A 12,162-nucleotide genomic window follows, 5' to 3' on the forward strand; every position below is an offset into this window, starting at 1 on the left:
TATAAAATACACTCCTCAAAAAAAAACGCCCGCATTTGCTACAAAGGCCTGCTAGCGGGCTAACGCTAGCACGTTAGCTTCGAACAACATATCAGGTAAATAAGATAAATATTATGAAAATATATCATGTATATTACCTCATAAGCCGCGTGTACAAGAGAGGAGTGGAATATATTCTTCCTATTGTTACACCAGCAACTCTTAAATGGGACTATTTATCTTGTTCTTTGGCCGGGCGAAGGAAGTGTGCACCACTCACTATTGTCCCAGTGAAACACGTGTTTGAAGGAAGTGTGCACCACTCACTATTGTCCCGGTGAAACACGTGTTTGAAGGAAGTGTGCACCACTCACTATTGTCCCAGTGAAACACGTGTTTGAAGGAAGTGTGCACCACTCACTATTGTCCCAGTGAAACACGTGTTTGAAGGAAGTGTGCACCACTCACTATTGTCCCAGTGAAACACGTGTTTGAAGGAAGTGTGCACCACTCACTATTGTCCCAGTGAAACACGTGTTTGAAGGAAGTGTGTACCACTCACTATTGTCCCAGTGAAACACGTGTTTGGCCAACATTTGTTCCGCGGTTGAGAACACCTCGATGACGTCACACAGGAGGAAAAACAAAACAAGATGGCGTCTGGCGGAGAATACGTTGTTTTGGTTATTATGGTTTCTAGGTCTTAATTACAACGTACATGTGCACATGTGTGTCGTTTAACGCAGTAAACGTCGTTATTAATTGTTTGTATGCGGATACATTAGTCTGAGTGCACTTTGACGTGGTTAGCTTAGCGTGTTAGCTGCTAACAAAGAGAGGCGGAAGTGATCGACACATCAAAGCAGAGATCCAATGTAAGTGTAAAGTGTTTTTATTGTGTGAACATGTCTACATTACAAATGATGTGAGTGTTGCTGAATCAGCGACTAACTGCTGCCGTTGAAGAAATATTTGTGATGTTAGAGAAAAAAAAAATACAGCAGAGTACAAGGAGGAACTTTGTCCAACAAAAGAGGAGAAGGAGCAACAACATCAACTACTGGACGCTGTTTTCAAGGAACATCAAGTTGTGTTACACATCCATTCTTCCATCCATCTTCTTCTGCTTATCTGAGGTCAGTTCGCGGGGGCAGCAGCCTAAGCAAGGAAACCCCAGTCTTTCCTCTCCCCAGCCACTTCATCCAGCTCTTCCCGGGGGATACCGAAGCGTTCCCAGGCCAGCCGGGAGACATAGTCTACCCAACGTGTCCTGGGTCTTCCCGTGGAATCCTATCGGTCGGACATGCCCGAAACACCTCCCTAGGGAGGCATTCGGGTGGCATCCTGACCAAATGCCCGAACCACCTTATCTGGCACTTCTCGATGTGGAGGTGCAGTGGCTTTACTTTGAGCTCCTCCCGGATGGCAGACCTTCTCACCCTATCTCTAAGGGAGAACTCCGCCACCCGGCAGAGGAAACTCATTTCAGCTTCTTTTACCCGTGATCTTATCTTTTCGGTCATAACCCAAAGCTCATGACCATAGGTGAGGATGGGAACGTAGATCGACCGGTAAATTGAGAGCTTTGCCTTCCAGCTCAGCTCCTTCTTCACCACAACGGATCGATACAGCGTCCCCATTACTGAAGACGCCGCACCGATCCGCCTGTCAATCTCACCATCCACTCTTCCCTCGCTTGTGAATAAGACTCTGAGGTACTTGAACTCCTCCACTTGGAGGCAGGGTCTCCTCCCCAACCCGGAGATGGCACTCCAACCTTTTCTGTACGAGAACCTTGGACTCGGACTTGGACGTGCTGATTCTCATTCCAGTCGCTTCACACTCGGCTGCAAACCGATCCAGTTAGAGCTAAATTTGCTAGCCAGATGAAGAGACTTAATCCTGCAGCCACCAAACCGGATCCCCTCAACTCCTTGACTCCGTCTAGAAATTCTGTCTATAAAAGTTTTGAACAGAATCGGCGCTTTGGCGGAGTCCAACCCTCACTGGAAAAGTGGACCAAGCTCTGACACTGATCATACAGGGAGCGGACCGCCACAATAAGACAGTCCGATACCCCATACTCTCTGAGCACTCCCCACAGGACTTCCCGAGGGACACGGTTGAATGCCTTCTCCAAGTCCACAAAGCACATGTAGACTGGTTGGGCAAACTCCCATGCACCCTCAAGAACCCTGCCCAGAGTATAGACCTGGTCCACAGTTCCACGACCAGGACGAAAACCACACTGTTCCTCCTAAATCTGAGGTTCGACTATGCGGCATAAACTCCTCTCCAGTACTTCTGAATGGACCTTCCCGGGAAGGCTGAGGATGCTTCTACATATTGACACAAATATATAAAAAACAGTAACCTTGTGACGGATGCTTTTGCAATTGTTTTATTTGATCTTTCACAACACCTGGTGGCCACAATAATTCATGAAGTCAAGCTCATGGCAAAGAACGTTGAATGATGCGGGCACGTTTGTTACTGGATACTTTCTATCAGACTTCTGTTTTGGAGACTTTGTGTCCGTATTAAGCAACTATAATTATTTGATATGCTTAAATGTGCTGTTTTAGCTTAGCTGTTGTGTAGCTGCTCGCTCCTTGTAGCTTACAGCAGGTGTGTCCAAAGTGCAGCCCATAACTATGTTTTTAATTGACAACGGGGAGTTTTGAAAATGTGCTATTTGCGTGTCGGTCCAATCAGCAGCAGTTACGCCCTATTTCATCATTGGACCTAAGTCTTTGGCTTGGTAGGCGGGTACGAGGCTACCAAGCCAGGTGGTACGAGCACGGAGGAGCCTTTGTAGTGGTGTCGCAGCTCGGTGGTCGTGCCGTCAGGTAACACCAGGAAGGTTCCTTCTGTGCGATATTGACTGGTGCTTTTTTTCTCCCTGGACTCTGACTTCATATCTGGTGTTGTCCTTCAGACCTCGGCCAAGAAGCCACGTAAACAGTGTGAAGAATGTGGGCGATAAGAGTGTGTGTGCGTGGGCATGAACTTGCACCCACTTTCAACTGGAACTCAGCACATATGATTAGTTGCACGGCCTATTCTTATCTATATTAAACTTTTCTTAATCACTTCATCCTTCATTATCTTAATTATATCCCAACTTTAGCTACCTGTAAAAATTAGTGACTTATTGTTGTCCATTTGTAAATATTTTTTTTTTAAATTATAGTCTCCTCACTTGAACCAGACAGTCATTAGGACAAAAGACCCTGAGAGGACTTTGCCCTTTAAAAGGTAAAGCCTCAAAAAGGACAGTATTAAGATGAATTCATTACATTTGCTATGAGGCATTTTGTTATTGATATATTCTGTTTTTGTTACTTGGGGCGGTATAGCTCGGTTGGTAGAGTGGCCGTGCCAGCAACTTGAGGGTTCCTGGTTTGATCCCAGTTCTGCCATCCTAGTCACTGCCATTGTGTCCTTGGGCAAGACACTTAACCCACCTGCTCCCAGTGCCACCCACATTGTTTTAAATGTAACTTAGATATTGGGTTTCACTATATAAAGCGCTTTGAATCACTAGAGAAAAGCGCTACATAAATATAATTCACTTCACTTCACATGATATCTTGTTTTTCTCATTTCAAGGGGAACTGCACTTTTTGGAGTCATTCACAGTCCCTATGGAAGTTAAAGTTAAGGTCCCAATGTTAGTCACACACTAGGTGTGGTGAAATGATCCTCTGCATTTGACCCATCCCCAAGTTCACCCCCTGGGAGGTGAGGGCAGCGGAGGCCGCACTCGGGAATCTTTTGGTGATTTAACCCCCAACCTTTGATGCTGAGTGCCAAGCAAGGAGGCAATGGGTCTGTTTTAAAATGGTTCTATAAGTAATTCTATATGAAGTAATACATCGCAAAATCCTTTTTAAACCATATTGTCCATCCATAGTAAAAACTCCTGTCGTCCTGGTTTTTGTTTCTTTTCCTGTGACAAATGTTGTACAGAGCAGCGTGTTTGTGCGTCACTGAGATTTCAAGACAGTTCATACGATAACTTGTTTTTCCAAAGTGCATGTCAAAGTAGTGAATGCATTGTGTGACTGAGCAGAGATGCTGTGTTTGTCTTGCAGACGTCTGTGAAGAACATCTTCACCCTGAGCAACAGAAGTGGAGCTTCAGGATGCGGACGGAGGAAACACAGCCCTCCCACATTAAGATGGAAGAGGAATACACACTGATCCCCCATTTTAAAAAGGAAGAGGAGGACCCACTGACACCCCTTTTTAAAGAGAAATCAGTGGACCCACTGAGTTCTCACATTAAAGAGGAAGAGGAGGAACACCGCATCAGTCAAGAATGGTTGGAGAAGTTCCATTTGATTGTGAAGAGTGAAGATGATGAGGTGAAAGTGAGGAGAGGGGAGGGGGGGAGCCTCCAAGCAGCAGCTCAACACAACACATGACAACAGAAGCTGATGGAGACCACTGTGGAGGATCACAAGCAGACAAGCTCTTAGCTCCACTATCAGATAGTGAGGACACAACGTCACACTCTCCTGACACTGATGATGAAGACTCTAAAGATGATAAGACATGTCACACTGACAACACTCACTTCACATCTTCTCACTCTCACAAAACTTTGAAATACCGTCGTAATCTGAAAACACACATGAGAACACACACTGGAGAAAAAAGCCTTTTCATGCTCAATCTGTGGTAAAGGTTTTACTCGAAGGCACTCTTTGAAAAGACACATGAGAACACACACTGGAGAAAAACCTTTTTCCTGCTCAGAATGTGGTAAATATTTTACTCTAAGGATCAATTTGAAAGTACACATGAGAATACACACTGGAGAAAAACCTTTTTCCTGCTCAGAATGTGGTAAAAGTTTCATAACAAATCATACCTTAAAAGAACACATGGGAACACACAATGGAGAAAGACCTTTTTTATGTTCAATCTGTGGTAAATATTTTACTTGAAGGCACTATTTAAAAACACACATGAGTACACACACTGGAGAAAAACCTTACACATGTTCAGTATGTTGTAAAAGTTTTATACAAACTACGTATTTGAAAAGACACATGAGAAGACACCCAGGCGAGAAAGTGTTGAGTTGCAGTGTGTGTGGTGAAAGATTGTCTTCTAAGTACCAGTGTAAGAAACACAAGTGTGCTGGTGAGAACAGCAGCAGCAAATGAAACTGCAGGATTTGAAATAAACTGTCAAGACTTTAACTTTGACTTTCTAACAACATCAGCACATAGATGCTAACATTAATAGATTTGATATATCAGTTAATTGCTATTTTCAGTCAAGTACATGTTTAATATACAACATGGTGTACTTTTATTTAAAAATGAACACAACACTTTGACTGCAAAGGTGAGAATAAACAGGACAAATCCTGTTAGAAATACTTGTGTATAGATATATTCAGAAATCATTTTTAATTATTAATGATGTTATAGATGAACTCCTTTATATGATGTACATATTTGTTTTACATGTGTTCATACCTTTGCTTTTGAGTACACATAAATCCCTCCTAGTTCATATTTACTGATTCGCATCTGAAACATCTTCTGGACCACTTCTGGAAGCATATTATTATTTACTTTATACATCAGTTCAGCAGTTGTCTTTTATACAAGATCATTTACTTTTAAAATGTGTGACTTTATGAATCATTTGTTGGGTCTCAATAATCTATTTTTTAAATTAATTTGTATTACTCTCTTTTGTAATATGAATATTGTTTTATATGTATGTTCCCTTTATGCAATATGTAGATTAGAGAAAATGGCAACAAATGTTGAAGGTTATGAAGGATAATTTAGTTTTTAATAATGTAGATTTCTTATTAAAAAACTACACATGACCATTGTTTTTTAAAGTATTTTCCCCCCCCTTTTTTAAAATCTGTTAACCATGATCAATTTTAGAAAGTTAGGAATGTTAGGTAAAAGTCAATAATGTACATCATCACACAGAGCTCTATTGTACATCCATCCATTTTTTCCTACCACTTGTCCCTTTCATTTCGTATGTATAGCCTTTAATCACAAACTTGTCCGCCAAAGGGTGTTGCATTTTGGAGAAACTCCTTCTGTCAGAGTGCTGTTCAACACTGCAAAGAGGAACCCAATGATGCGCAGGACGCTGAGTAAAACACTTCTTTTTCTGCGGAAATCTACTCACAAAAACAATCCAAACAGGAGGTAACAAAAAGCGACGGTGCGAAAAAGAGAAGACAAAATGTGCATCGTGGAAAAAAGAACAAAAGCTACTTGTATACACAAATAAACTTAACTTGGTTTGGAGTTACAAGACGTGCACACTACAAAACAACACCAAGATGGATGGCACTGGGAATGGCCAAGGTGGAAAAATACTCAAAGCATGTAATCAACTGGCGTGGAGCGGATTCACCGAGTGCCATCCAGCTGTCAAGGTGCTGCTTAAGTAGCACCAGGGTCGATTGGAAGCAGCTGTGCACATCCCACAACTCCGCCCACAAGGGCAACACAGGAACTCTGGAGGGAGGAGAAACGTTAGAACAAGGTCAACTGCACCAAAAGAGGGAAACTGACAATACAAACCACTAGGTGGCAGCAGGCGGGAAAACTTCCCTCAAATTAATTTGGAAAAAAATGGACTGAGCATAAGACATAAATCATCACAAATAAAGTGAAATCATTCAAAAAGTTGACCTTTGTAACTCACTTCGATCCAAAATTATCCAGGATGTTTCTCCAGAATGTTCCACTGGAGAATGCTGTCAAACTGTTTTGTTTACTAGGAAAATGTAAACCAAATATTTTTTTTTTAATTCTGTCATTACACACACGCAGATATATATCTATATATATATATCTATATCTATATATATATATCTATATATATATATATATATATATATTTATATATATATATATATATATATATATAGATATATATATATATATTTATGTGGGAATAAGCGGTAGAAATGGGATGGATGGATGTATTTATGTCTGTATATATACATATATATATATATATATATATATATATATATATATATATATATATATATATATATATATATACGTATATACATTATACATATATATATATAAGTAAAGGAAATTTAAAAAGAACATGAAAACCTCCCACATTCTAAAATACATTATAAAAACGATTAACATCAAAGACAAAAATAATATGAGTGTAATATTTCTTTTCTTTCGTTATGCTACTGTTGTTTCAATACATTGTTAAATATTTGAATAGTTTTACAGAAATAAGTTTTATGTCTTTGTTTTGAAAATTTGAAATGGAAAAGTTTACTTTTATTTTCACAATAAGTAAATAGTATATAACAAAATAGTTTTACCGGGGTTGGAAAGCTGGTTGTACTTATTCCTCTCGCGAGATTTGGAAAAGAGCTGCTTACTTGTTTCTCTTGCGAGATTTGGAAAATAGCTGTTTACTTGTTTCTCTCGCGAGATCTGACAACACTGCGCGCGAACCAAACACGGCGAGGATAAAGCAAGATGGCGTCTGACGGTGAAGACATTATTGCAGTCGTCACAGTTCAGTGTTCTTAATCTGTGCCTCCATGTACACATATATGTCCTTTATTACACTCTAGTAAATAGAGTAAACATCGTTAATAACTGTTTGCATCTGGTTATATTAGTCTGAGCGCACTTTGATGCTTCTCGAGCTAGCTTAGCTTGCTAGTTAGCTTAGCTTGTTAGCTGCTAACAAAGAGAGGCGGAAGTGATCAAAACACATCACTAAGTAGAGATCAAGTGTGAGTGTAAAGTGTTGTGATTGTGTGAAAATGTGCCAAAGAACCACAGCAGAGTACGAGGAGGAACTTTGTCCAACAAAAGAGGAGAAGGAGCGACAACATGAAAAACATCAAGTTGTGTTACACAGAACAGGTTTGTTTACTTCTTACTCTCACATCTTTACTAACTTTATATTTCATTATTAACACTATTCTTAAATAGATTGTCTACAGGAAGATGAATTGTCATGTGAGGATGATGCACTGATTGTTTTACATTGTTCATAAGAAGGAGACATTGTCAGACACACAATATTTATGAGAGTTTGATGTTTGTAACAATGTGTATCAACATGTTCACACAAAACTCACACAGTCACCGGGGGAAAATTCCAGAGAGCAGGTTAAGTGCAAAGTCCTGAGTATGGAAAGCTCGAGAGTTTTACCTCCAAAAATAAGAGAGGTAAGACAAATTCAGAGTCAGTTACCATGGTTACTGATGCTGTAAACCTAGCCTGCTAGCTGGCAGGTTTGACAAGTTATATATGTGTGTCAAAGCTATACTGACCTGCTATTTCCTTCATGTCGGTGTTCGTTGATGCAGCCATTAATGTTGCATTGATTATTGAAAAAACAGCCTGCTCTAAAGATGACATCTTGATCTCATACCATCTCAAACCAATTGACTGTTCATTATTAAGTGAAGTGTCTTATAGTCGCTTAAGTTCGTCTTTTACCAAGCAACACTATGTTTTATCCAGTTACTCAATTAATCGGAAACATTTCCCGTAGAACACTTGATTAATAACATTTTCAATAGCTAGAGCCCATTATTTCATGTACGATTTAATACTTAGCATGTAGGAGCTAAAATGTGTTTTGTTTGTGTCCTGTAGACATCCATCAGCCGATTGAACACCAAGAAGAATGTCTCCCTCATCTGCAGGGGGACAGTTTCACTTTAGAATATCCACAGCCCTCACATTTTAAAGGGGACAAGGGGGATTCACAGCCCTTTTATTTTAAAGAGGAAGAGGAGGGAGAGTGTCCTATAGGGCAGGAGGAGGCTGATGTCAGCAAGTTTCCACTGACTGTTGTCTCTGTGAAGACTGAAGAGCATGAAGACAAACCACCTGAGTCCTCACAGCTTCATCACAGTCCAAGTAAGCACAACATCCACATATCATCTAATACAATGTTTGTGACACATGTTCATCCGGGGGACACATTTATCACTAAAGATGAAGATATGTTTGCTTTTTAACACCACCATTTAAATATGAATGCCCATCAATCATCAACAGTGTAATTGCTGGGGTGTAACCATGTGACCTAGAGGCCGTCCTCCTTACCTCACGTGGTCAAATGAAGGCAAACATTCAATATGGCTACTGTTTATTTACCTTAGCAGCACATATGTCAGCATATTTCAAAGGTTTAGTGGTGAAGATTAGGGATGTATTTGTGTATACGTGTATTTGTATTTAACCGTTTCGGTACGGGGGTTTCGGTTTGGTTCGGAGGTGTACTGAATGAGTTTCCACACGAACATATTAACCTAAAGCCTTAACAAGCTGCTCCGCTTCGTTATGCCTGTCCCTGTCAGTACTCTACACAGCACCCAGCATTGTCCCACCCACACAACCATCTGATTGGTTACAGACAGAACAGTAATAGCCAATCAGCAGTGCATATTCAGAGCAGTAACAGCCAATCAGCAGTGTGTATTCAGAGCGCAAGGAGTCAGTGGTCCACCGTCGTCATGAGCAGGTAGGTGTTTAGCTGGTAAGCATCAGGCAGCGGACTCTCCCCAAATTGTAATAAACACCTCCCAGTCAACTACAAACCATGTTTCCATATGAGTTGGGAAATCCTGTTAGATGTAAATATAAACAGAATACAATGATTTACAAATCATTTTCAAGCCATATTCAGTTGAATATGCTACAAAGACAACATATTTGATGTTCAAACTGATAAACTTTTTTTTCCCGCAAATAATCATTAACTTTAGAATTTAATGCCAGCAACACGTGAAAAAGAAGTTGGGAAAGGTGGCAATACATACTGATAAAGTTGAGGAATGCTCATCAAACACTTATATGGAACATCCCACAGGTGTGCAGGCTAATTGGGAACAGGTGGGTGCCATGATTGAGTATAAAAGCAGCTTCCATGAAATGCTAAGTAATTCACAAACAAGGATGAGGGTCACCACTTTGTATGCAAATTGTCGAACAGTTTTAGAACAACATTTCTCAACGAGCTATTGCAAGGAATTTAGGGATTTTACCATCTACGGTCCGTAAAATCATCAAAAGTTCAGAGAATCTGGAGAAATCACTGCACGTAAGCGATGATATTACGGACCTTTGAGCCCTCAGGCAGTACCGCATCAAAAACCGACATCAGTGTGTAAATGATATCACCACATGGGCTCAGGAACACTTCATAAAACCACTGTCAGTAACTATAGTTGGGCGCTACATGTGTAAGTGCAAGTTAAAACTCTACTATGCAAAGCCAAACCCATTTATCAACAATATCCTGAAACGCCGCCGGCTTGGCTGGGCCCGAGCTCATCTAAGATGGACTGATGCAAAGTGGAAAGGTGTTCTGTGGTCTGGAAACAGACAACGTGGTGTCCTCCAGAACAAAGAGGAAAATAACCATCCGGATTGTTGTAGGCGCAAAGTTCAAAAGGCAGCATCTGTGATGGTATGGGGGTGTATTAGTGCCCAAGGCATGGGTAACTTACACATCTGTGAAGGCACCATTAATGCTGAAAGGTCCATACAGGTTTTGGAGCACCATATGTTGCCATCCAAGCAACGTTATCAGGGACGCCCCCTGCTTGTTTCAGCAAGACAAGTGTTACAACAGCGTGGCTTCGTTGTAAAAGAGTGCGGGTACTTTCCTGGCCCGCCTGCAGTCCATACCTGTCTCCCATTGAAAATGTGTGACACATTATGAAGTATAAAATACAACAGCGGAGACCCCGGACTGTTGAAGGACTGAAGCTCTACATAAAACAAGAATGGGAAAGAATTCCACTTTCAAAGCTTCAACAATTAGTTTCCTCAGTTCCCAAACGTTTATTGAGTGTTGTTAAAAGAAAAGGTGATGTAACACAGTGGTGAACATGCCCTTTCCCAACTACTTTGGCATGTGTTGCAGCCACGAAATTTTAAGTTAATTATTATTTGCAAAAAAAATAAAGTTTATGAGTTTGAACATCAAATATGTTGTCTTTGTAGTGCATTCAATTGAATATGGGTTGAAAAGGATTTGCAAATCATTTTATTCCGTTTATGTTTACATCCAACACAATTTCCCAACTCGTATGGAAACGGGGTTTGTACTGTTTTGAAGCAGGAAAAAAGGACATTATGTTAAATGAAGAGTTTCTCTCTTTGATAGTTGATATAATAATGAGTTTTTTAGGTATTTCCAAGATGGCGCCAGTATGTGCTTCGGCCTGCCCTCTCTCGCTGTCAGCTCTGTTTGTTTTTGTGTTGTTTGCGTCTATTTTCGTCTCTGTCAGCTCACGGCTTGTGTATGACCGCCAAACACTGTTGGATCTTTGCCCGTGTCCCACTGATATTATCAACTTCGACGTTGTTTTTCCGACGTCCCAGTCAGCTTTTTCACTTAGCCGGATTCCTGCGTTCTTTTCACGTCTGCTGGCTCCTCTCACCCAGCGGAAGAGTCTCCGGCGCCGTGGTAAACGTGGCTTCCCGAAGGAGGATTGGTTTGGTATCCGGTCTCCTCCTGCGCCCACGCTCACTGGATCCCATCGGTTCCTGGCTTGTTCCTATTGTTGGTTTGGAGGATGAGGCTTGCCGCCGTTGCTCCTGCTGTCCCCACCCTGTGTGTCGGGCCCCACCTGGATTAGTTGCGGCCTTGGACGTGCCGGCCCCCGCCAGGTTCAGTCTTGAGAACGCAAGATCTTTCACAAACAAAACGTTTATCCTGAAGGATTTCTTCACTTCCCGCGGACTTGACTTCCTCTGTGTGACGAAAACATGGCTGAGAGCCGGTGAGTCCGCCCCTCTTAATGAACTTCTGTCTCCGGAGTGTTCCTACTTCTATTCTCCGCGGTCGTCCGGTCAAAAAGGAGGAGGATTAGCAGTGGTTTTTAAAAATGAATTTAAATGCCGTCTGATACGCCTGCAATCCTCCTTTTCAAGCTTGGAACTGTGCATGTTTGAACTGGGTCTTTCTGATGTCGTCCTGTGTGCCGTCGTCCATCGACCACCCAAGTACCCCAAAGACTTTATAACTGACTTTTCTGAATTTCTGTCTGAAATCCTGCCTAAATATAATCTTGTCCTTATTGCTGGTGATTTTAATATTCACACCTAAGCCCAGACGAGTCGCTTTCCAGGAGCTTCCTGACTCATTTAACTTTGTACAGTCTGTGTGTGG

At 41.3% G+C, this 12,162-nt stretch overlaps 2 protein-coding genes across 4 annotated transcripts in view; one reads left to right on the forward strand and one right to left on the reverse strand.

Annotated features, from left to right (window-relative positions):
• LOC133546865 (zinc finger protein OZF-like) overlaps positions 1 to 12,162 on the reverse strand; it is a 109,770-nt gene that overhangs the window by 57,269 nt on the left and 40,339 nt on the right. The window contains exon 1 of one of the 2 annotated variants that reach the window (XM_061892710.1): positions 138 to 287. The exons of the other annotated variant lie outside the window; for it this stretch is intronic. The gene's annotated coding sequence lies outside the window, so the exon portion shown is untranslated. Of the gene's footprint in view, positions 1 to 137; positions 288 to 12,162 lie in introns of those variants that run through there. 2 annotated transcript variants of the gene reach the window in all.
• The window catches only part of LOC133546864 (oocyte zinc finger protein XlCOF22-like), a 70,413-nt gene continuing 65,721 nt past the window's right edge, over positions 7,471 to 12,162 (forward strand). The window contains exons 1-2 of one of the 2 annotated variants that reach the window (XM_061892705.1): positions 7,471 to 7,888; positions 8,631 to 8,897. In XM_061892705.1, the coding sequence (XP_061748689.1) occupies positions 7,786 to 7,888; positions 8,631 to 8,897 (370 nt within the window). In that variant the 5' untranslated portion in view covers positions 7,471 to 7,785. The remainder of the gene's footprint in view (positions 7,889 to 8,630; positions 8,898 to 12,162) is intronic. The other variant, XM_061892707.1, reaches the window with a different exon arrangement.

Source organism: Nerophis ophidion, unplaced genomic scaffold, assembly GCF_033978795.1.
Source record: "Nerophis ophidion isolate RoL-2023_Sa unplaced genomic scaffold, RoL_Noph_v1.0 HiC_scaffold_46, whole genome shotgun sequence".
Taxonomy (NCBI): domain Eukaryota; kingdom Metazoa; phylum Chordata; class Actinopteri; order Syngnathiformes; family Syngnathidae; genus Nerophis; species Nerophis ophidion.